Source organism: Triturus cristatus, chromosome 9 (genome assembly GCF_964204655.1).
Source record: "Triturus cristatus chromosome 9, aTriCri1.1, whole genome shotgun sequence".
Classification (NCBI taxonomy): Eukaryota; Metazoa; Chordata; class Amphibia; order Caudata; family Salamandridae; genus Triturus; species Triturus cristatus.
Window position 1 is genome coordinate 1,284,099,714 of NC_140592.1, and position 25,996 is coordinate 1,284,125,709.

The 25,996-nt window shown below is 46.6% G+C and overlaps 1 protein-coding gene across 1 annotated transcript in view; it reads left to right on the forward strand.

Moving 5' to 3' along the window:
- Positions 1-25,996, forward strand: part of TTC6 (tetratricopeptide repeat domain 6) — a 1,112,931-nt gene that overhangs the window by 374,625 nt on the left and 712,310 nt on the right. The window contains exons 10-13 of the mRNA XM_085627931.1: positions 1,417-1,521; positions 8,377-8,475; positions 18,928-19,005; positions 19,469-19,896. Of these exons, the coding sequence (XP_085484057.1) occupies positions 1,417-1,521; positions 8,377-8,475; positions 18,928-19,005; positions 19,469-19,896 (710 nt within the window). The remainder of the gene's footprint in view (positions 1-1,416; positions 1,522-8,376; positions 8,476-18,927; positions 19,006-19,468; positions 19,897-25,996) is intronic.

Sequence of the window (25,996 nt, forward strand, 5' to 3'; positions counted from 1 at the left end):
TGTGCTCTGGTGCTGCTGATGTGGATACCTGGGTGCGCCTTACAAGTCAAGGTTAAGATAGTGTGTACCGCCTTAATATTGTTATGCTTCCTCCCCAACCTGTGAATACAGAGCCGGAACACTATTCTAGACCCGGCCGGACTAACATGATGATTATATGCCACTGTCAACGCTGTGTACACTGTATGGCCCTTTTGCTCATTGTAATGTACGCCTATGATGAAAGTTGTGTATGTTTATTGGCGACTGAATAAATAAAGTATTAAAAAAAAAAAAAAAAAAAGAATACCCCTCTCTTTTGTTTAGCTAAGTGGACATAAGTAGCTTTAAAAAAAATAATAATATATGAAATGATGAATGAATGCTCACATTAGGTCGTGAGGATACTGGTTACAAATAAACTGTTGGGTGTGGGGAGTTGATAGAGGGCTTTACGTCAAAACACAAATTCATTGATTCCTAAGTTTTTTTTTAGATAAAATCCTAAAAAAAACACTTTATTGCAGAATAACACCAGGAGAATGTCCAACCATTTCATCCAGGGGACATCAAACTTTGTGGACAGCTAATGTTACAAGAATGGCATTCCTTTCAAAAGGGCTCGTTTATTTTACATCTCCTGCCCTAGACAAGATACATCAGGCAGTGCCAGATTATTGCTGTTGATGCCAGCCGAATGCCTCGGGGTATTAGCTACATACATTTTTACTTCTCCAGCATTGTGTGATGTTAATAATATTTTTCAGCTCTTGAGTAAGATGCTGATGACGAATATCTAACCGGAATCATTATTGGTACTGTTTGGGTATTCAAGAAATACGAACATTCTTCCGAAATTTGTTAAAAATGTTATCTTTATTGGTATGTCTAGTGCTCCTTCCCTGATTTTACAGCGTTGGAAGTTAAAATATTTACCTGTATTTGAACATTGGTGCATTAAAATGACTGTTTGAATATTTGTATGCACTGAGAAACAACAGTTTAGCAAATGTTTGAGCAATCTGGAAGGCATTTCATCAGTATGTAGTATAATTGTCGTAGGTGTTAGAAGATTTTAGAAAGCAAGTGTGTATGTATTTGAATAGGCAATTTAAACAATGTCTCTTACTGTGGTTACGCTTCAGTACTTTAATGCACTTGATCTTTGCTTTGAATTGCACTTTATATCACTTTTATAATTCATTTGTTAGCATAAGCACTGAATGAAATTCCTTTGGTTTACTTGATATAATGCACGTTCTTTGCACTTTAACGTTGTATTTCTATGCACTGTTTAGCACTTTGGTAATTCACTTGTTCGCATTAGCGATGAACGCAAGTACTGTTTTACTTGGTTTTGGAATAATGAAATATTTGAATATCTTGCACTTCTCAATAAATACAGTTACAATATGTATACTGTTTATGGACCCACAGGTTGGCCTCTACAGCGAAAGTACGAAAATGTTTTGGACTCCAGCTCCTCCGAAGTTTTCAACTCCTCTGTCTGCCATAGAGGAAGTACTGTTTCAGAAGTATAAGGTGAGTGGCACAGAACTACATCTTGGTTTTTAGCCCCTTCTGTGTGGACTGAATAAAAGTTTTATGTTGGCATCTGTCATGAGATTAGTAGAGGTAGAATTTTCTCCAGCATTGGATCTTTCATAGATTCACGTGCTTGAATCATTCCCCGTCATCAGGCTGGAACCCTCAGTAATCGTTGTTAGCTTAGCAATAGCTTAGCAAAAGCGTTGTGCCATTATACTCAATTAAGTTGAAAAAAGTCATAGACTACATACAACCAGTTCACGGCAATCTGTGACCTTGTGATCAACTGATCAGACGCCATGAGGCTGATAGTGGAGCCTCACTCCCCCCTGTGGTGGGAGTAGGTATGTATGAGACTGTTAGTGGAGCCTCGCTCCCCCCCTGTGGTGGCAGGACATATGTATGAGACTGGTAGTGGAGCCTTTCTCTCCCCTGTGGTGGCAGGACATATGTATGAGACTAGTAGTGGAGCCTCGCTCCCCCCTGTGGTGGTGGGACATGTGTATGACACTAGTAGTAGAGCCTTGCTCCCCCCTGTGGTGGCAGGCCCTGTGTATGAGACTGGTAGTGGAGCCTTGCTCCCCCCTGTGCTGGTGGGACATGTGTATGAGACTGGTAATGGAGCCTTGCTCCCACCTGTGGTGGTGGAACATATGTATGAGACTAGTAGTGGAGCCTCGCCCCCCCTTTGGTAGCGGGACGTATGTATGAGACTGGTAGTGGAGTCTCGCTCCTCCCTGTAGTGGCAGGACATATGTATGAGACTGGTAGTGGAGTCTCACTCCCCCATGTGGTGGGAGTACGCATATATGAGACTGGTAGTGGAGATTCACTCCCCCCTTTTGTGGTCAGACATGTGTATGGGACTGGTAGTGGAGCCTTGCTCCCCCTGTGGTGGGAGTACATATGTATGAGACTGGTAGTGGAGCCTCGCTCCCCCCTGTGGTGGTGGGACATCTGTATGAGACTGGTAGTGGAGCCTTGCTCCCCCCTGTGGTGGGAGTATGTATGTAGGTGACTGGTAGTGGAGCCTTGCCCCCCTGTGGTTGTGGGACATATGTATGAGACTGATAGTGGAGCCTTGCTCCCCCTGTGGTGGTGGGACATCTGTATGAGACTGGTAGTGGAGCCTTGCTCACCCCTGTGGTTGGAGTATGTATGTATGAGACTGGTAGCGGAGCCTCGCTCCCCCCTGTGGTGGCGGGACATATGTATGAGACTCGTAGTGGAGCCTCGCTCCCCCTAGTGGTGGTGGGACCTGGGTATAAGAATGGTAGTGGAGCCTTGCTCCCCCTGTGGTGGTGGGACATATATATGAGACTGGTAGAGGAACCTGGCTGCCCCCTGTGGTGGTTGGACCTGTGTATGAGACTGGTAGTGGAGTCTTGCTCCCCCTGTGGTGGCAGGATGTATGTATGAGACTGGTAGGGGAGCCTTGCTCCCCCTGTGGTGGTGGGACATCTGTATGAGACTGGTAGTGGAGCCTCACTCCCCCCTGTGGTAGCGGGACATATGTATGAGACTGGCCCCCCCTGTGGTGGGAGGACTTATGTACGAGACTGGTAGTGGAACCTCGCCCCCACTCTGTGGTAGCGGGACATATGTATGAGACTGGTAGTGGAGTCTTGCTGCCCCTGTGGTGGCAGGACATAAGTATGAGACTGGTAGTGGAGCCTCGCTCCCCCCTGTGGTTGTGGGACATATGTATGAGACTGGTAGTGGAGCCTTGCTCCCCCCTGTGGTAGGAGTATGTATGTATGAGACTGGTAGTGAAGCCTCGCTGCCCCCTGTGGTGGTGGGACCTGTGTATGAGACTCCCCCCTGTGGTTGTGGGACATATGTATGAGACTGGTAGTGGAGCCTTGCTCTCCCGTATGGTGGGAATATGTGTGTATGAGACTGGTAGCGGAGCCTCGCTCCCCCCTGTGTTGGGAATACGTATGTATGAGACTGGTAGTGGAGCCTCGCTTCCCCCTGTGGTGGGAATACGTATGTATGGGACTGGTATTGGAGCCTCGCTCCCCCTTGTGGTGATCGCACATGTGTATGAGACTGGTAGTTTAGCCTCGCTCCCCCTGTGATTGTCAGACGTGTGTGTGAGACTGGTAGTGGAGTCTCGCTCCCCCTGTAGTGGCAGGATGTACGTATGAGACTGGTAGTGGAGCCTCACTCCCCCCTGTGGTGGCGGGACATATGTATGAGACTGGTAGTGGAGCCTCGCTCTGCCCTGTGGTGGTGGGACCTGTGTATAATAATGGTAGTGGAGTGTCTTCCCCCCCTGTGGTGGCAGGATATATGTATGAGGCTGGTAGTGGAGCGTTGCTCCCCCTGTGGTGGTGGGACATATGAATGAGACTGGTAGTGGAGCCTCGCTCCCCCTGTGGTAGTGGAACATATGTATGAGACTGGTAGTGGAGCCTGGCTGCCCACTGTGGTGGTTGGACCTGTGTATGAGACTGGTAGTGGAGCCTTGCTCCCCCTGTGGTGGCAGGATGTATGTATGACACTGGTAGTGCAGCCTCGCTCCTCCCTATGGTGGCCGGATGTATGTATGAGACTGGTAGTGGAGCACTGCTCCCCCCTGTGGTGGTGGGACATCTGTATGAGACTGATAGTGGAGCCTCACTCCCCCCTGTGGTAGCGGGAAGTACGTATGAGACTGGTAGTGGAGCCTTGCTCCCCCCTGTGGTGGCAGGACTTATGTATGAGAAGAACCCTCACTCCCCCTGTGGTGTGAGTACGTATGTATGAGACTGGTAGTGGAACCTTGCTCCCCTCTGTGGTGATCGCACATGTGTATGAGACATTTAGTGGAGCCTCGCTCCCCCCTTTGGTGGCAGGACATATGTATGAGACTGGTAGTGGAGCCTTTCTCTCCCCTGTGGGGATGGGATGTATGCATGAGACTGGTAGTGGAGCCTCACTCCCCCTTGTGGTGATCGCACATGTGTATGAGACTGGTAGTGGAGCCTCGCTCCCCCCTGTGGTGGGATGTATGTATGAGACTGGTAGTGGAACCTTGCTCTCCCCTGCCATGGCAGAATATATGTATGAGACTGGTAGTGGAGCCTCACTCCCCATTTGGTGGCACAACATATGTATGAGACTGATAGTGGAGCCTTTCACTCCCCTGTGGTGGTGGGACGTATGTATGAGACTGGTAGTGGAGCCTCACTCCCCCCTGTGGTGGCAGGACATGTGTATGAGACTGGTAGTGGAGCCTCACTCCCCCCTGTGTTGGTCGGACATGTGTATGAGAGTGGTAGTGGAGCCTCGCTCCCCCCTGGGCTGGTGGGACCTGTGTATGAGACTGGTAGTGGAGCCTTGCTCCCACCTGTGGTGTCGGGACATATGTATGAGACTGGTAGTGGAGCCTCGCCCCCCCATGGTTGTGCAACATATGTATGAGACTGGTAGTGGAGCCTCGCACCCCCCCCTGTGGTGGTAGGACATATGTATGAGACTGGTAGTGGAGCCTCACTCCCCCATGTAGTGGGAGTACGTATATATGAGACTGGTAGTGGAGCCTTGCTGCCCCCTGTGGTGGCGGGACATATGTATGAGACTGGTAGTGGAGCCTCACTCCCCCCTTTTGTGGTCAGGCATGTTTATGAGACTGGTAGTGGAGCCTCGCACCCCCTGTGGTGGGAGAACGTATGTATGAGACTGGTAGTGGAGCCTTGCTCCCCCCAGTGGTTGTGGGACATATGTATGAGACTGGTAGTGGAGCCTTGCTCCCCCCTGTGGTGGTGGGACATATGTATGAGACTGGTAGTGGAGCCTTGCTTCCCCCTGTGCTGGTGGTACCTGTGTATGAGACTGGTAGTGGAGCCTTGCTCCCACCTGTGGTGTCGGGACATATGTATGAGACTGGTAGTGGAGCCTCGCACCCCCTGTGGTGGGAGTACATATGTATGAGACTGGATTGGAGCCTCACACCCCCCTGTGGTTGTGGAACCTATGTATGAGACTGGTAGTGGAGCTTTGTTCCCTCCTGTGGTGGTGGGACATCTGTATGAGACTGGTAGTGGAGCCTTTCTCCCCCTGTTGTGGGAGTATGTATGCATGAGACTGGTAGTGGAGCCTCGCTGCCCCCTGTGGTGGTGGGACCTGTGTATGAGACTGGTAGTGGATCCTTGTTCCCCCCTGTGGTTGTGGGACATATGTATGAGACTGGTAGTGGAGCCTCGCTCCCCCCTGTGGTTGTGGGACATATGTATGAGACTGGTAGTGGAGCCTTGCTCCCACCTATGGTGGTGGGACATCTGTATGAGACTGGAAGTGGAGCCTCGCTCCCCTTTGTGGTGATCGGACAGATGTATGAGACTGGTAGTGGAGACTCGCTGCCCTCTGTGGTGGTGGGACCTGTGTATGAGACTGGTAGTGGAGCCTTGCTCCGCCTGTGGTAGCGGAACATATGCATGAGACTGGTAGTGGAGCCTCGCTCCCCCCTGTGGTGGCAGGACATATGTATGAGACTGGTAGTGGAGCCTCACTCCCCCATGTGGTGGGAGTATGTATGTATGAGACTGGTAGTGGAGTCTCGCTCCTCCCTGTAGTGGCAGGACATATGTATGAGACTGGTAGTTGAGCCTCACTCCCCCATGTGGTGGGAGTATGTATATCTGAGACTGGTAGTAGAGCCTCGCTCCCCCCTGGGCTGGTGGGACCTGTGTATGAGACTGGTAGTGGAGCCTTGCTCCCACCTGTGGTGTCGGGACATATGTATGAGACTGGTAGTGGAGCCTCGCCCCCCCCATGGTTGTGCAACATATGTATGAGACTGGTAGTGGAGCCTCGCACCCCCCCTGTGGTAGTAGGACATATGTATGAGACTGGTAGTGGAGCCTCACTCCCCCATGTAGTGGGAGTACGTATATATGAGACTGGTAGTTGAGCCTTGCTGCCCCCTGTGGTGGCGGGACATATGTATGAGACTGGTAGTGGAGCCTTGCTTCACCTTGTTGTTGGAGTATGTGTGTATGAGACTGGTTGTGGAGCGTCGCTCCCCCTTGTGTTGATCGCACATATGTATGCGACTCAGTAGAGCCTCGCTCCCCCTGTGATGGTCAGACATGTGTATGAGACTGGTATTGGAGTCTTGCTCCCCCCTGTGGTGGGAGTATGTATGTATAAGACTGGTTGTGGATGGTCGCTCCCCCCTGTGGTGGGAGTATGTATGTGTGAGACTGGAAGTGGAGCCTCGCTCCCCCTTTTGTGTAAGACTGGTAGTGTGTCCTTGCTCCCCCCTGTGGTTGTGGGACATATGTATGAGACTGGTAGTGGATCATCGCTGCCCCCTATGATGTCGGGACGTACGTATGAGACTGGTAGTGGAGCCTCACTCCCCCCTGTGGTGGCAGGATGTATGTATGAGACTGGCAGTGGAGTCTCACTCCTCCCTGTGGTGGCAGGATATATGTATGAGACTGGTAGTGAAGCGTCGCTCCCCCCTGTGGTGGTTGGACATATGTATGAGACTGGTAGTGGAGCCTCGCTCCCCCTGTGGTGGTGGGACATATGTATGAGACTGGTAGTGGAGCCTTGCTCCCCCCTGTGGTGTTGGGACCTGTGTATGAGAATGGTAGTGGAGCGTCGCTTCCCCCTGTGGTGGTGGGACCTGTGTATGAGTCTGGTATTAGAGCCTCGCTCCCCCCTTTTGTGCTCAAACATGTGTATGAGACTGGTAGTGGAGCTTCGCTCCCCCCATGCAGGTGGGACATATGTATGAGACTGGTAGTTGAGCCTCGCTCCCATCTGTGGTGGGAGTATGTATGTATGAGACTGGTTGTGGATCTTTGCTCTCCCCTGTGGTGGGAGTATGTATGTATAAGACAGGTAGCGGAGCCAAGCTCCTCCCTGAGGTGGGAATAAGTATGTATGAGACTGGTAGTGGAGTCGCGGTCCCCTCCTGTGGTGGGAATACGTATGTATGAGACTGGTAGTGGAGCTTCGCTCCCCCCCCTGTGGTGGGAGTACATATGTATGAGACTGGAAATGGTGCCTTGCTCCCCCTTGTGCTGATCGAACATATGTATGAGACTGGTAGTGGAGCCTCGCTGCCCCCTGTGGTGGGGAACCTGTGTATGAGACTGGTAGTGGAGCCTTGCTCCCCCTGTGGTGGCAGGATGTATGTATAGGACTGGTAGTGGAGCCTAGATCCCCTCTGTGGTGGTGGGACATATGTATGAGACTGGTAGTGGAGCCTTGCTCCCCCCTGTGGTGGTGGGACGTATATATGAGACTGGTAGTGGAGCCTGGCTGCCCCCTGTGGTGGTGCGACCTGTTTATGAGAATGGTAGTGGAGCGTCGCTTCCCCCTGTGGTGGTGGGACCTGTGTATGAGACTGGTATTGGAGCCTTGCTCCCACCTGTGGTGACGGGACGTATGTATGAGACTGGTAGTGGAGCTTCGCTCCCCCCTGTGGTAGCGGGACGTATGTATGAGGCTGGTAGTGGAGCCTCACTCCTCCCTGTGTTTGGAGTACGTATATATGAGACTGGTAGTTTAGCCTGGCTGCCCCCTCTGGTAGCGGGACATATGTATGAGACTGGTATTGGAGCCTCGCTCCCCCCTGTGGTCTTGGGACATATGTATGAGACTGGTAGTGGAGCCTGGTGTGTATGTGAATGTTAGTTGGTTCTCGCCCCTCCCTCTGGTTGAGGGGGGCAGTGGTGCAAGAGTGTATTAGTGCAATGCTCCTTCTTGTGGGTCAGGTGCAAAGGGCATTTAATGACAATGAATTTTTCAGATTTCCTGGATGATGGAGGATGGGAAATACACCTTCTTAAGTTAGAGGACTTTTGGCACATAGGTCGATCATCACAGTCTATCTGTTTCTGCTGGCAGAGCTCCCTACCTGTGGACATCGGAAATTATGAGTTTCTCCGTGAGGTGCTGGAGGATGAAGTCTCGGAGGAGGAGATTGATTGGACGGGGAACTTTTTGGTAAGTATCATGATGCTCTGGACAGTAGAATCACAGTGTCCCTGCGGCATAAAACAAAAAACTCAAACATAAGATTAGGTCCTGCGCACACATTAAGGATATCACTTTTGATAGTGTCCGGTAGAGGAATGAAAAAGGCTCAGAATCCGTAGGATTTTGGAACAATGAAGGTTGACATCAGAAGAATTAGTGAAAAGTATTCTTTATATATGTCAATATCTGACCAATACAGGATATACAGTACATCAGCCGACACGTGTTTCGTCACACCGTGTAAAGATATGACTCTTCAGGGCTAGGAAGGACATAAAGAAAAGATATGAGAAAGTAAGAATAAACAAGCTGAGCTAATAAAAGTTAATGGAAAATTATTTTGAATAAACACCAGTGAGTGGGTTTCGAACTGTATGGAGTTCTCACATAGCGTGCTGAGTAGATGAATGTGCATCAGAGAAAGCACCCTGATAGAAATAGAAAACATGAAACACCCGAAATTATAGTGGAGAAACATAGTACATGCACAGTCATATAATGGGTTTTTAAGAAGTCAAAGATGGCGAAAAGGGAAGTAGTCCAATTAGAAAATTATGTCATATAGAGGGCAAGAAATGCGTGTCCATTTGAGCATGAAATGTGCAAGAATCACAACTCTGGTGAGTACCAAGTATATGAAAGTAAACATGGAAAGACACCTGGAAAATAGAAAGACTGAAATGGTAGAACATGTGGAAACAAAAGGACGACCACCACCGAACACTCCCAGAGCTTACAGGAGCATGAGAAATGCTGGACAAAAAGTGGGAGAATGTGAAATAAAGTGATATACGGGGTAAAACCACATAATCATTGTAACCTGCATAAGTGTGTGAGTACAACAATAAAAGAGCATATGGTAAAAAAGGAAATACTGTTAAAACCGTAGGCTGTATATTTGAGAACCTTCCCGGAAGGACACACAGTCAAAAACATATGAAGAAATACGCAAGCATTAAAGAAACTTCGCATCAGAAAAATATTTTTACATAAACAATGAGGCAAAACCAAAAGTATACTGTAAGAAGCGGGCACAGGTGTATGCAGGCTGTATCCGTGATAGAAACATTCGAAACAACATATGTACTGGAAAGATGGTGCATCTAAATTTTATACATATTAAAACGAGGTGTTCTAATGCTCGAAACGAGCGGGAAACAGACGTACACAGACTGCCTACGAAGGAGAAAACGAGTGACATCTGGAAAGTAAAAGATTTTGAAAAACAGCTAGAAAATCAAGCGAAGAATGGACAGAAGGTATGGGGAAGCGGTAACGCAATCCAAGTCAAACGAAGCCGCAAGGCAAAAGGAGGGGGTGTGTTGGATTTGACTCAAGAGAGGCAAAGATAAGATAAAAAGAACAAAGCAGCAGTTACCTGTTAACGCAGAGTGCGTGTTCGTGGAGATCGTAGTTGGGTATGAAAAGTGCGGGTGCGGTACGGTGAGACCGGCCACCCGGCGTGGTGAAGTGGGGCGGCGAAGTACACCTGCCACTTAGGTAACCGGTTGAAAGCTCTGGGGATAAGAGATTAAAGTGAGCCTGGTGCGGGTCTGGTGATTGATTGGTTCTGGCGGAGAATTTTTTTAAATCTTACCGAGTGGGGGAAGGATCACGTGTATTGGATCCACCGATTTCATGATGTAGAAACATCGTGGTAATGGAACCGGAAGTTTAAATTGAGGGTGTGCTAATGGTGGTGTTGACAACTAGAACGTGCAGTAAACGCGGATGTGCTACAGCGGAAGTGAGAAAAGTACTGTCAAAATCGTCAGAGAGAGCAGTACAATGACATACTACTACTGATGTGGAGAAGTGTGGCTCACTGGTTAGAGGAGGCAGACCTGGAAGCAGAGGTCAGCCCGGGACCAGGGTTCAATTCCCGGCTCGGCTGGGTCTTGAGTCCATAAATGTCCATGGACTCGATAATTCTCGCTCCAGTGCATTCTCGATTCATGGGTTCACACTCTGCGACTCTGGGCAATAGCTTGCTTAATCTCCACATGGGCCCCTCGCGGCGGGATGCCTGGCTTTCACCTTGCGGATGCCCTGCCGGGTTATCTCACAGGGGAATACCAGGACGGGTTCCCTAAGCAAGCGCTTAGAGACCGCTTGGTGATTTGCGCTATATAAATTCCCTTACATTTACATTTACATTTACATTTACATTTACTACACAGAATTATAGTTACCTAGGATGGTGTGGAAACCAACCCCTTGGCCAAGGAGCTGGAAAGGGTTCCCTGGGACAGATCAGGTGACAAAGGTTCAGAACAGGATTTAGGGACAGTATAGATGGCCTCTTCTAGATCCGACACCTGCGTCGCACCCCTCTCTGACACTATCTTCCTCCTCTAATCTTCCACGATCTTCTTCTAGATCTTTACCTTTCCCTCCTCGGTTCTTCCACGATGTTCTTCTAATCAATTAGGGTTTAGGCTTTAAATCTGCAATTCGAGTCTTCTTCAATATTTGCTTCAGTTCTCGGACAGCATCCTGGTCTCTCTGCATCTCAGCAACACGAGCTCTGCTTCTAACTAACTAAAACGACCCCAATTATATCCTTCTAACAGTAAACACCACCTCTAAATGTTTCCAATTTATGAAACTCCTAATTCTTATTAGAAAAGCAACGGGGGATGATCATCACCCCATGCTAAGTTTTAATAATTTTCTTTAGTCTATTGTTCAGGATTCCCGCCCCTTCATTTATTTTTTCAAGCTTTATTTCCCACCCTCATTTCACATCTTTATAAAAAAAAAAAAAAAAATACATTTAATAATTTTCTCATTCATCATTCAGGATGTCCACTGCTTTCTCAGGACATGTTGCGATCGTGGCCTTGGCTGAGGTTCAAGAACATCATCATGGTTCCTGGCGGGTTACGAGTGCATGTGCGTAGGGTGTTACGTGGTGTATAGACTTTAGTATTGCTCTGAGGCCCAAATACAAACTAATTAGAAAGAGTCAAAGAAACATGTTAGAAATCAAATTAAAATGATTTCACTGTATACCACCTATCTCTACTCTAATCCCATTTACTTATAAAAAATCTTTCGCATTAGCATTTTAATAAAGTTGCATGGTTAATTTCAGCAAAAGCATGTGTTTTAACATGTGAGTTTCAAGTGGCCATCTTAGAAGCGAATGCGCAGCTGCAGAGATTTCCCTCCAAGCAAGGACTCGTCATTACTACGTAGATGTAGTTGACACATGCGCAGTACAGAATTCTGCGTTAGCAGCCATTTTAAGTCACACTCAGGTTACTTGTTAGTATGAGACATATGCAAGCTTCCCCTAAGCTTAAATGTATGAACTGTAATGCATGTTAGTATTTACAAACATAATTATTACGGTATTACAAGTTATTTTGAGAGGATTGCATCCGAGCAAGTCTCTTTTATACGAGTCCTTGCTCCATCAACAGCGGGCAGCCCTGTCTCGTCCCTCGGCGCAGAGTGAATGCGGTGGATATATGTCCATTGACAACCACCTGCTCAAGTGGCTCCGCTTATAGGAGTTTAATCCAGTCGAGATAGGTCGTTCCTAATCCCATACGCTCAAGGACCGCTATCATATATGGCCATTCGACCGTATCAAAAGCCATGCATGCATCCAATGAAATAATGGCTGTATTTTCACTGATGGTGTGTTTTCTAGCGAGCACACCATTCAAACGGCGTAGATTCATAGCTGTGTTACGGCCAGGCATGAACCCAAACTGGCCTGGGTGGACTAGTTTTGTAATTATAAGTAGCAGCCAATTGGCGAGAAATTTGGCTGGTACTTTTTCTTCAGCATTTAATAAGGATATTGGTCGGTATGAGGTGAATTCCTCCTCCGGCTTCCCCGCCTTACGAATTACAACAATAGAGGCCAGTCTTTGGTCTCTGGGTAACGTCCCGATGGATTTGCTCTCGTGGTACATTTCAAGGAAGTGGGGTGCCACCTTGGATGCCGCTATTTTGAGGAGTTCGCTTGGTAGACCATTTTGTCCCCCGGCTTTTCCCGATTGTATACTACGTATGGCTGCAGTGATTTCCTCAACAGTAATATCTTCATCCATAATTTGTATGTTGGCTATCATATCCCTCACCTCCGCCACAGTAGCCGTTGCAACAGGTGAGTAAAGTCGCTAATAGTATTCGGCGAACCCATCTGCTATGTGTTGCGGTTCTCGCAGATAAGTCCCGTCCTGCCCATGTATGACTCTGATCCAGCGGTCTGTCTTTTCTTTCCTCTCCAACCATACTAATAACTTACTAGCCCTATCTCCCTGTTCATATATCCTGTATACTTTGGCCCAATGGTTACCTCTGTCAAGTTTATGTGCTAGGTCTCTGTATTCATTCCTCTTGAGTTCCAGAACATGGTTTTCATTCCCATCCCGGGTATCACTAGGTGTCTGCTCTCTTTCAAGAATGTCTTGCTCTAGTTCGACTAGTTGCCTGTCTTTCTCTTTCCTGTGGCTCACAGTGAGGGATAGGGCCCGGCCCTTGTTTACAGCTTTCTAGGCCTCCCACAGTATTTGTGACGACTGGACCGTCCCCACGTTTTCCTAAAGTAATAGTCTGTGTCCTTGATTAGATTATCCTTAATATGTGGGACTTGAAGACACCAAGGACTAATCGTAAGTGTCCGGTGGGCAGGGGTACTATTTATTGTGTATCGCGCCTGTATGGGAGCATGGTCAGAGATGCCCCTCGTTAAATGCTGAACTTCGATGAATTGGTGTGCAGAATCAGCCAAAGATAATATGGAATCGATTCAGGAGTGGCTTTTATGAGCAGCGGAGTAGTAGGTGTATTGTCATGCTTGTGGGTGAGCTGCCCGCCATATATCCGTCAACCTCAGTGCCGCAACAAAGTCTGCCATAACATTGAGGGAGTGCGTCGCGCCTATTGGGGGATACCTATCCACCTGATCACAAAGCGTCATATTAAGGTCCCCACCTAGTACTATTTCGCCTTTTGGTAAGGCAAGAAGTAACCTGCTCACTTCCGGCAAGGCCACATAGTGTAGAGCTGGAGGGATATATACCGAGAGGATATTCATATTTCTACCCTCCCTGGTACCCAACATCCCAGCAAAGCGCCCATAGTTATCTGTGTGTGTCTGGGTCACTATAAATGGAAGGCTTTTCCTTACTGGTATACCTACCCCTCGGGAGCCGGTGGTGAATCCTGCATGGACAATAAGTTCCCCCATCTGTCCAGCGCCTTACAAATTTTCCCAACCAGGTGGGTTTCCTGTAATAGAATTTTGTCTGAGGGCTGTCGTTTGATGTACTGCAGCACCAACCCCCTCTTAATCCTTTCCCTTAACCCATTGACATCACACCTTCTCAGGGACTCTGCAACAAGGTCAGCTCCTACTTCCATCTGAAAATCAAGGCCCTCTACGACAACTTCAACAGACGCCGGACACCACCCCACGCGCCACCAACACCGACATTGAGCCGACCATCACTATCTGGAATCCTACCACTGTCGAACACTCCACGTGACCATGAAGAACACCCACTCAGGAGCCCCCACAGACCCCTGCCCACCACACATCTACCACAGGGTCCCCACCGCCATCACACCCGAACTAGGACACACCATCAATGCCTCTTTCGAATCCGGCATCTTCCCCGACAACTGGAAGCGAGTGGAGGTAAAACCCCTCCTCAAGAAGCCCTCAGCCGACCCAACAGACCTGAAAAACTACCGACCCATCTCTCTACTCCCCTTCGCTGCCAAAGTCACCGAGAGACTCGTAAACACCCAGCTGACCGCCTTCATTGTAGAAAACTCCATCCAAGATGCCTCCCAGTCCAGATTCCGCAGCAACCACAGCACTGAGACGGCCCTCCTCGCTGCCACTGACGACATTCGCATGCTACTAGACTAGGGGCACACCGCAGCCCTCATCCTGCTAGACCTCTTCGCAGCTTTCGACACCGTCGCACATTGCACTCTCACAGCCAGACTCCACAACGCTGGGATATGAGGAACCGCCCTCTTCTGGATCCAATCCTTTCTCTCCGGCAGAACACAGAGGATCAGACTCCCTCCTTTCCTCTCCGAACACACACAGATCAACTGTGGAGTTCCCCAAGGATCATCACTCAGCCCCACTCTCTTCAACATCTACATGGCCCCCCTCGCCGCTATCGTCAGACAGCATGGACTCAGCATAGTATCAATCGCCAACGACACCCAGCTCATCATCTCCCTCACGAAGAACCCCCAAGACACCAGACTCTGTTTCCAGGAAGGAATGAGAGACGTAGCAACCTGGATGAAAAACAGCTGCCTGAAGCTCAACTCGGAGAAGACCGAGGTCCTCCTCCTCAGACCCTGCACAACACCTGTTGGCCCTCCGCCCTCGGGAGTCCTCCCACTCCAACAGACCACGCACGGAACCTCGGCATCATCCTTGACTCCTCCCTCACCATGACCCGCCAGATCAACTCCATTGCCTCCACCAGCTTCAACTGCCTTCGGATCCTTGCAAAGCCCTTCAAATGGATACCCCCGGAATGCAGGAAAACTGTCACCCACGCACCCATAATCAGCAGATTGGACTAGGGCAACGCCCTCTACGCTGGAATCAACAGAACTCTCCTTCACAGGCTACAGACCATCCAGAACGCCGCAGACAGACTCGTCCTCGGAACCCCACGACACGAACACATAACCCAACACCTACGTGACATCCACTGGCTCCCCGTCAAGAAGAGAGTTGCCTTCAAACTGCTCACCCACGGCTACAAATCCCCCCATAATATCGGACCCAAATACCTCAATGAGAGAGTCTCCTTCCACGTACCCTAGAGGAACGTTCGCCCTGCAGACCTCGCGGAGACTCCCCGCATCCGCAGAACCAGAGCAGGAGGAAGAGCTTTCTCTTACGTCACAGCCAAAGCATGGAATGAGCTCCCTGTGAACATCAGACGCTCAACCACCCTCCACATCTTCAGGAAGAACCTCAAGACCTGGCTCTTTGAATGAAACGGAGCTGCACCCCCCTCCCCAGAGCCTTGAGAGCCTCACGAGTGAGTAGCACGCTTGATAAATCCTTGATTGATTGATTGATTGAGAACATGCTCGGGGGTTTGAGTGGGCCCTTCGTCCCCGGAGGATAGATGAGCTGTGAATATCTCATGTGCATAGGCCTGATAGTCATAGTTTGTGGACGACAGAGTTGATATACCCGCTGTGGCGGTTGTAACCTAGTAATGAGTATGTGCTGTAGGCTAGTAACAGTCATCGTGACGCTTTTGAACAACGAAAAAACGCTCTCAACTTCCCCAGACCACCCCCCGACTCCCTGCAAGATAGGCTTCAAACTACCCACCACCCCAACACTGCAGAGCGCCCGTCGCCCACCCATCCTAGTTTCGGAGGAGATGTGGACCAACAAGCCTCAATTCCCCCCGCCAACCTCGAGTATACTTATACTAATCAGTCAGTCAGCATAACATTTCAGTTTGTGTACTTAGCCAGTTCGGCTCCGTGGCATCACTCCATCGATTCTTCACCTGTGTGCGGGCATGAGGCTCTTTCTGAGTTCAAGGATAGCATTTCAAGGCTAGAGTCCACAGCGGTTACACATGTGTCGCAGCTTTGTCTTTCACATATGACTTTAGTGTTGCCCTTTGCCATACAAGCTCATGCCGGTCCAGACCAGCCACTTTCTATTCGTTCTGCGTTCGTGGTATCGCTCTTTTCATGATCTGATGTAGTCCCATTACGATTTTTCACCATCCGTCTCCAGCGTCTATCTGAGTTATTCGGGCCCCCAACTTGCCTCCAGCCATCCAACCATTCCCACGCTGCTTCTGACTCCTTGAAGAACCATGCTTTACCTTCAGCCTCCACCCTTAGTCTCGCAGGGAATAGCATCGCATATGGGAGGTCCCTCTCCCTTAGGGCCTTCTTGACTTCAAGGAAGCTTCTACGCTGTTGATGAACCTTTATTGTGAAGTCGGGGAAGAAGTGAATGGTGCTGTTATCGATTTTAAGTGGAGGAGCACAACGCGCAGTTTGCAGAATCATGTCTCTATCCCGAAAATTAAACACTCGAGCCAATATGGGTCTGGGGGGGTGTCCTGGTTTCGGTCTGCCTCCCTATACGCGGTGTGCACGTTCAATGGAGAAGTATTTGGAGAGCGTCTTGGGCTGTAGCCGCTGTGTGACTAATTCCTCCACAAATAGGTCTATGACAGGGCCCTCCGTTTTCTCGGGGACTACAATAATTCTAACGTTATTTCTCCTAGCCCTGCCTTTGTAATCATCGAGTTGGTCTGATAGTGCTCGAGTGGTAGCTTGTAGGTCCTGGACTTGTTCTCTAAGCCTTTAGAGGTAGTAGCTAGAACCTGCGTGCTTTCTTCCACTTCCGTCATACGGTTGTTCATTTTATGAAAATCCGCTCTGAGGAGGGCGACTTAAATAGAGACAGAATCAATCTGTGATTCAAGTGAGGTGTGTACCGCCGTGACTGTTGTGAGGATATCCTGTAGAGTGGGAGCCGGTTGCACCGGGAGCTGATCGTGGGTTGTAGGTGTCGTATCTACCTGTACTTCGAGTCTGTCTTGATTCTTGAGCCATGCCATCTTGTCCAATTTAGGCTGGTGTGAGATGCTGTTTCCTTTGTTGCCAGACATGGTGTAACTCGTGGGGTGCTATAACCTGCTGTTGCTCACAGAGACAGAGGGGGGTTTGGGACCCTCACCACTGCCTGCGTGGTGTCTTTGCCCATCGGCCTGTTGCCTTACCCCACAGGCAGGGGCAGCACCTTTTAGAGGACAGTGCAGCGCTATGCGACCGTACACGGCTGCCGAACTATGCATGGTTCATGGTTCTGTAGTTCAAGGTGGTTAGGTAGGTACCTCTGATCTATGGTGGTGGTGTCTTCAAAGCACTCATACAGTCCGTGCCCCAAGTAGTGCCTCACAGACCTGCTCTGCCACCACAGGCGGTCATAAATCGCGTAGTTTGGAGGGTCGGGTCTCACACCAGGAATCAGGGTTCATCAAGTGTAGCACTATGCGTGTTCAGTCGCGCCCCTTAACTACTAGCACTGGTTATCCTTCTAGGGGCTAGAACCTGAGACTAGAAGGGGCATCTTCTGCGACCGGTGTCCCACATATGTTGATAGTCATTGCTGGGGTAGATGTACCTTGAAGGCCATGATTACTCTTGGCCTGTCCCAAGTTTTGTGGTCAAACTGGGTTGGAGTATCAAGTCCACAGTCCGTAGGAATCATCCAGCTTTCCTTCAGTCCAAATAAGGGGAGTTAGCGATACATCAGCGAGTGGGTAACATACCCGGTTATCAGCGACTTCATACCCCGGGGGCACGCGCGCTGCACACAAACACAGAGCTGCAACCAGTAGGGTACCAAGTGGTAGAATCCAGTAAATAGGTTGAATATTGTGTCTCTCTGGTCTACAGCTGTGTGGAGCCGGTCTCATTGAGGGGTACGCCCAGGTGGTAATTGTGTGCTTCTTAAGGTTCTTATTACCAATACGGTTTGTGGCAGCACACCACGCGGATTGTTTAAGGGTCATCCTGGGCTGCATTTACTCAGCCCAGTAGGAGTGTTACAGCTGGGTGGATCCAGTCCCATTTAGTGGTACGCCCGGGGGAAAATGGTGTGCTCCTTAAGGTTCCCCTGTCCTGGGCAGTGTGTGGCATCTCCCACATCAAGTGTTAGGCACTGGATTACAGACAGTGTGCCCTGTATCGAATCAGACAGATTCTTCTGCTCGAGGGAGTTTCCGTGGGCGAAGTCAATAGAAGATGTTTTCTCCCTGGAGCAGACATTTGATTGACATTTTGCATTTCCTTCCCTTCTGCTGATGCAGCAGGAACTGGCCACCCCTTTATTTATATATGTATAGATATATCTTTAAATGTTTGCCATTATTTTGTATGTTGTATATGTTTTCTAAAATTAATTAATAATTGAATACCATGACCAGCTTGTCAAGGCCAGACCTATTGTCTTTGCTAATGTTTACAAATAATTTTCAAACATTGCTTACTGTTAAAACTTACTGTACGGATGGGGAGGGGCGTTCCATTGGCATTTAATTCTCTACCAAGGGAAGTTGCTCCAATCTAATACCGTGAAATTGGGCCTTCTTTACTAATGTTAGCTCCTGAACAAATTCACCTCATTCTACAGTTAGAGCGCAATAGAAACATGCCAATTTCTACTCTCCCAAAGGAGCCTTCACGCACTTTTTATGACGTGTTTTGTCAACTCTTCTCAGAGGCTCATTCTCCTGCTCTTGGCGACAGCATGTCCTAGGTTCAAAGGTACCATTGGCACGAGCTCAGGTTTGTAACATGGGCTCTTGGCTACTGTTTCCTGATCCCAATGAGTTATCCCTAAACGGAACATGTTTCCTCATTCCTCTGCAGATGAGGAGACCAGGACGATCCGCCTCCTTGCCTAACCTGACATTGGCAGAGACGACTTCATGCCGCAAGAAGATGAAGGTAACCGGCCTCGTTGTTGTTCGTTTCCAACTTCAGTGAATTTTTAATGTCTCTTCTGATTCCAGTTATTAAGAGAGAGAAAGACAGAGCAGAATCTGAGCAGAAGCACGACACACTGAAAGTTAAAAGGAATGTGGAAGCATCGGAGGTGGGAATGGGACGCTCAAATAAGGGCAGAAAGAACCAGGAGTGTGAATCTCTTTAGAGGAAGAGGAGAAGATTCAAGCAACAAAAAGAGGAGAGGGAGAAAGACTCATGAACTAAACAGCATAAATACCTCCAGGCTCCCCCGTTGTGTGTGAATCTCACTGTTGAGTTAGCGGTGCTTCCTCTATCGACAGTAGATTCTCAGCCGAGGGAGTCATCATTTGTCTGCTATGGCTTGTCTTTTAGTACAACTCCTGAGATTCTTCTGGACATGTACAGTTTCAAACGCCTTTACTGTAATGTTTCTCATCCACAGGATTGCTTGGTGAGACGCTGTGCCTCAGCCCCGCACTTTCCTGCTTCCAAAGAATTGATGGTCAGTCTGCCAAATGATTTTCAAAGCAGCATGAAGGAGCTGAAGCTACTGAAGGAGCAGCTCGCCAAGCCAGAGGTCCTCTACGATACCGAGCAAAGCCCCGTTCCACCGACTCAACCCGAGGAGAAACCAGGAACTTCTCCTCCACCAGAGAAAAAGGAAGAACAACAGGAGCAGATACAGCCCCTCAACCCCATGCCAACCACCCCCAGCAAGGTGTCCCTCGCCGATGAAGCCCGAAAGTCTGGGAAAAAGTTCATCATCTATCCACCGAAGAAGAAGGGCAAAAGATCCAAGAAGGGACTGAATCCAGAAAAGCTAAAGGAGGTGTACGAACACTTGAAGCAGCCGCCCAGGACCATAACCAGGTAAGACTGATTCCTCTCTTTTCTGTACCGCGAAGTCCTCAGGACGTGCGCTGCTGGGTCCAAATGCCAAGGCGAATGTCTGTTGACACAACATTCCGCATTTTCAGTCGGTGTACATTTTACATTTCATATGTAGGTGGGCATTTAACCTTCAACAGGCTGGCGCTGCGCTGCTGATGTCCCACTACAGTTTATGTCTTATCTACGGGCAGCCTGGCAAAGTGGACGTCCATCTTCAGAAATAACAGTCCTAACCTGACCCATTCACTGAGTGCTTCTCGCTCTCTGCTTCTATGCTGCTGCCAGCCAGTGTCCACACGCTTCAGGGCTGCTCTCCCCTTCTCACTCCAAACCTCATCTCTTGGTGATATCTTTGCTTCCTTATGCTGTCCCCATCATCTCGATGCAGATGCTACCCAAATATTTCCCCTGGTTCCTGCTTTCACTGTTGACATCCAGGCACAGATCTAGCTAGACACCTTCCAATGGATGCCACTGGCTCATTCAGGTTAACTTGATCCAAAATGGAGCTTCAGAGCTAAACATGGCTCCTTCTGTACTATCTCACTATTATCCTGAATCAGTACATGTTCACTGAAAACCTACGCTCAACCTACAAAAACCTCATAGCTACAACCAAACATCCTTGTGCACCATCTACGTTGTGTTCCTTTCAGTGACCAAGGCCACTACACAGGAACACTCTTCCAGATGAAATGTACTTGCATCATCTCAAACTGCTCTCGAGGAACATCTCTTCGTACAAGAAATGGCCTTACTACCATATCTGCACAATACTGTCACTTATATATCTGATAATGTGTGTAAGGTTGTGCATTATCTCATCAGTCGGATCACTGACATAATATCGACTACAAAAATATAGACTTACAAAAATATCGATGCCAAAATATAGAATGCCAAAATATCGAAGTCCTATCTCCAAACAGGAAATTACAAAAATATCGAATCCAAAATATCGTTGTAAGTAATATAGTTAGTCAAAATATCGAATTTTTTAAATGTTTTAAAAGTAATGTTAAATAAATGAAATAATACATATAATTAACTGACACATACTTAAAAATACTTAAATAACAGTAAACTTAATGAATAATTAAAGTAAGTAAAAAAAAAAATTAATACATATATCTTAACGTGATATTAATTAAAAATATTCAATATTTTCTGTGTAGGATAGCGGGCGCGTAAAATTTACTATTACCACTCCAGTAAGTGCAATAGTAGGGAAAGCGTTGGATAGCGGGAGGGTAAAAATTACTATTCCCACTCCAGAGAATGCAACAGTAGGGAAAGCGTTGGATAGCGGGAGGGTAACATTTACTATTCCCACTCCAGTGAGTGCAACAGTAGGGAAAGCGTTGGATAGCGGGAGGGTAACATTTACTATTCCCACTCCAGTGAGTGCAACAGTAGGGAAAGCGTTGGATAGCGTAGGGGTAAAAATTACTATTCCCACTCCAGAGAGTGCAACAGTAGGGAAAGCGTTGGATAGCGGGAGGGTAACATTTACTATTCCCACTCCAGTGAGTGCAACAGTAGGGAAAGCGTTGGATAGCGGGAGGGTAACATTTACTATTCCCACTCCAGTGAGTGCAACAGTAGGGAAAGCGTTGGATAGCGTAGGGGTAAAAATTACTATTCCCACTCCAGAGAGTGCAACAGTAGGGAAAGCGTTGGATAGCGGGAGGGTAACATTTACTATTCCCACTCCAGTGAGTGCAACAGTAGGGAAAGCGTTGGATAGCGTAGGGGTTAAAATGACTATTCCCACTCCAGAGAGTGCAACAGTAGGGAAAGCGTTAGATAGCGGGAGGGTAAAAATTACTATTCCCACTCCAGAGAGTGCAATAATAGGGAAAACATTGGATAGCGTAGGGGTAAAAATTACTATTCCCACTCCAGAGAGTGCAACAGTAGGGAAAGCGTTGGATAGCGGGAGGGTAACATTTACTATTCCCACTCCAGTGAGTGCAACAGTAGGGAAAGCGTTGGATAGCGTAGGGGTAAAAATTACTATTCACACTCCAGAGAGTGCAACAGTAGGGAAAACGTTGGATAGCGGGAGGGTAACATTTACTATTCCCACTCCAGTGAGTGCAACAGTAGGGAAAGCGTTGGATAGCGTAGGAGTAAAAATTACTATTCCCACTCCAGAGAGTGCAACAGTAGGGAAAGCGTTGGATAGCGGGAGGGTAAAAATTACTATTCCCACTCCAGTGAGTGCAACAGTAGGGAAAGCGTTGGATAGCGGGAGGGTAAAAATTACTATTCCCACTCCAGTGAGTGCAACAGTAGGGAAAGCGTTGGATAGCGGGAGGGTAAAAATTACTATTCACACTCCAGAGAGTGCAATAATAGGGAAAGCATTGGATAGCGTAGGGGTAAAAATTACTATTCCCACTCAAGTAAGTGCAATAGTAGAGAAAATAATAAATGTATTTTTATTTTTAAATTAATTAATTATTAATACAAAAACAAGTATTACCATTAATTACCAATCACACAAGAATTGATCATTTTTAAATACCAATACATTTTTGTTTAATTAATTAATTAACAATTAATAATTAATTAACAAACAATTGTTTTTCAATAACAAACATTAATAAATGCAAATAATACCAATTAATAATTAATTTATAATATATTAATTAAGGATATACACAAATTATTTAAATAATTTTTTTTCCCCAATTATATTACTTCCCACCATATTCCCGTATAAACACAATACCCGCTACAAATATTAATTGAATACAATTAACATAATTATCAATTTACCTATTAATACTAATTAATTACCAATTAATACTAATTATTTACAAATTAATAATTAATCAACAAACAATTAATTTGCAATACCAATTAATAATTAACTAATAACAATTAAATTACTTCCCACCCTATTCCCCTATAAACCCACAACCCGCTACAGAAGTAAAATGCAAAATTAAATTAAAGATATATTAATTAACAATATACACAAATAAATTACATAATTATTTATTTACAATTATATTACTTGCCACCATATTCCCCTATAAACACACTGCCCGCTACAAATATTAAATGAATACAATTAACATAATTATCAATTAAACAATTAATACAAATTAATTACCAATTAATACTAATTATTTACCAATTAATAATTAATCAACAACCAATTAATTTGCAATACCAATTAATAATTAACTAATAACAATTAAATTACTTCCCACCCTATTCCCCTATAAACCCACAACCCGTTACAGAAATAAAACGCAAAATTAAATTAAAAATAATTAATAATTCCTATAAATTATTATTTAATAATATATAATTAAATTACTTCCCACCCTATTCCCCTATAAACCCACAACCCGCTACAGAAGTAAAACGCAAAATTAAATTAAAAATAATTAATAATTCCTATAAATTATTATTTAATGTACTATAATTAAATTACTTCCCACCCTACTCCCCTATAAACCCACAACCCGCTACGGAATTAAATTACAAAAAAATAAAAAAACATAAAATTCAATAATTTAAAAATATTCTAACATACATTCCAATATTAATACATACTTTTAACACATATACTAACACTTAACACAGTATAAAAAAATCGATATTTTTCACAACTATATTATTGCAATCGATATTTCTTACCTGTTTTTCGATATTCTTCACCACTATATTTTTGCAAGTCGATATTCTGTCTATTCGATATTAAAAACTCGATATTCTTGCTACTCGATATTTTTTTTTCGATATTATGTCTATTTACCCATCAGTCATAGTGCCGGTCTGGTGGCTTGCTGCACTAATGTGTCCACTGTAGGAGCCTGTGTTTGACTTCATGGTCAGGTTAAAATCCTGGCTGGTCCACTCTGCCTTTCATCCTTTGAGGTCGATAAAATGAGTACCATTGAGTTGGGTAACAATAAACATCTGCTATTCAGCACCAAGATGCCCACGGGTGATCGTGCGCTTTACAAATACACATGTTATTGATCTGTCATCACCACAACATCCAACCTCCATCTCTGCACCCACCCAGAACTGTTGTCTGATGTCCTCTGTAGCACATACTCTTGCCATATGGTACGTTCGTAAGTAAAGTAATCCATATTTTTAAAGCGCCAGCATTTCACCCCTTAAGGGTATCAAGGCACCAGGGGCTGGCGGGGAGATTAAGTGAGCTATTGCCTAGTCACCTGGTGCTGAGCTGAGCTGCAGTCGGCACCTGGGATCGAATCGCAAAGCCCAGCTCTCTTGAATCAGCCAATCTGGCCGCTGCGCCACACTTCTCCCTCTCCCTATACAGCATTTCTTGTCAAAATGCTCTGTTGTGCTCACATTAATACATCCTACAAATGGTCACCACCAAATGTTAAGAAAAGGCTTTCACGGGTTCAGCTCCCAGTCACTGAGAGACCCTTGAACTCATAATGTTCATTGACTTCATAGTGACCTGAACAGTGTCCCTGGTGCATTTTTGTAGCGTGCGGCTTTGCTATCTTTTTCTACCACTAAATATTAGACATAGGCATGGGACCCTCTGAGATGGTTATTTTAAAAGGACTCTGTCAGAAGACTTCATGGGAGAGAATTTCAAAAAACAGAAGTCGCAAAGAGGAATAATACAAAAAACAAAGACAGCTACGAAAATTGGATCCCTGGTTCAAAACAAGCAACACTGGCCTTCTGGAGCAAAAACAGCAATTGTGGAGGAAAGAATATATCGGAATGAGTATATAAAAAGACAGAAGACTCACAACCGTTTAGTGAAAAATCTGTGTTAGGAAAAATGTGGCCCAACAAAATTATCCACTGTTCTCTATGAAATAAAACAAATATGTTACATGCTTATCGGGGCTTTTGTAAACTCTCTGCTGCCATCAAATGGAAACAGAGCGCTTGTTATTGACCTCAATGAGCTGTAAGACATTTTGTGTGAAGAGTGTCTTAAGATACTCCATCTTGGCGAGGTGATTAAGTGAGCCAGCAGCATTATTGAAGCTCTGGTTTGGGAAGAACAATGCCATTATGTCCAGCCTTGTATAAAGAGGGAAGACTGCAAGGTAGGTGAAAGACAAACTGGCCTTGTTGTTTTGGACATCATTGTCTCAACAGACTAAAGAAGGACTAGGAAGGAAGTGAATACGTAAGTTGAAACTGGACGGAAAGCAGATGAAGTCTTTTCATTCACGGTACAGGGCAGAAAGCAGGTGAAGTCTTGGTACTAGAAGATGACCCTACTCCAGACGAAGTCTTCTCATTCACAACACAGGACGAAAAGCAGGTGAAATCTTGGAACCAGAAGATGACCCTACTTCAGATGAAGTCTTCTCATTCACGACGTAGGACGGAAAGCAGGTGAAGTCTTGGTACTAGAAGATGACCCTACTTCAGATGAAGTCTTCTCATTCACGACGTAGGACGGAAAGCAGGTGAACTCTTGGAACCAGAAGATGACCCTACTTCAGATGAAGTCTTCTCATTCACGACGTAGGACGGAAAGCAGGTGAAGTCTTGGTACCAGAAGATGACCCTACTCCAGATGAAGTCTTCTCATTCACAACGCAGGACAGAAAGCAGGTGAAGTCTTGGAACTGAACTTGGCCTCTACGGAGCGTAAGTCTAACATTTTGATTGGGATCCGGCTCCCCCCTGCTCTCACTCACACCCTCTTGGACCTGATGTCAAAGGGCTGCTTTCGGTGAACTTCACTTTTGTCCTCTCACCTTTGCTTGAAAATCTAGTTATTCAACCGTCTTCCTCATTGCAGAATACAAATGCCTTCCCTTCGGTCTCCCCATATAAAGAGTCACAGAAGTTTGGATCTGTGGCCCATAAAATCTTTGCGTCTGGCAGTCCGGCGCTTTGTGCTGCGAATGCCACCGTCTCCTGGTCTGAAATGGTCATTTGTTATGGGAACTGGCAAAACATACAGTGATCACCTTGTTGGCCGATATGAAGAAACTGTTTAATGTTTGATTGGAATAATTGAATGCAGCATGGATTCCGCGGACACTGTTACCCGATCCGTGGGCAGGGCTGTCATGCTGTGCAGATGCTCTTGGAGGGA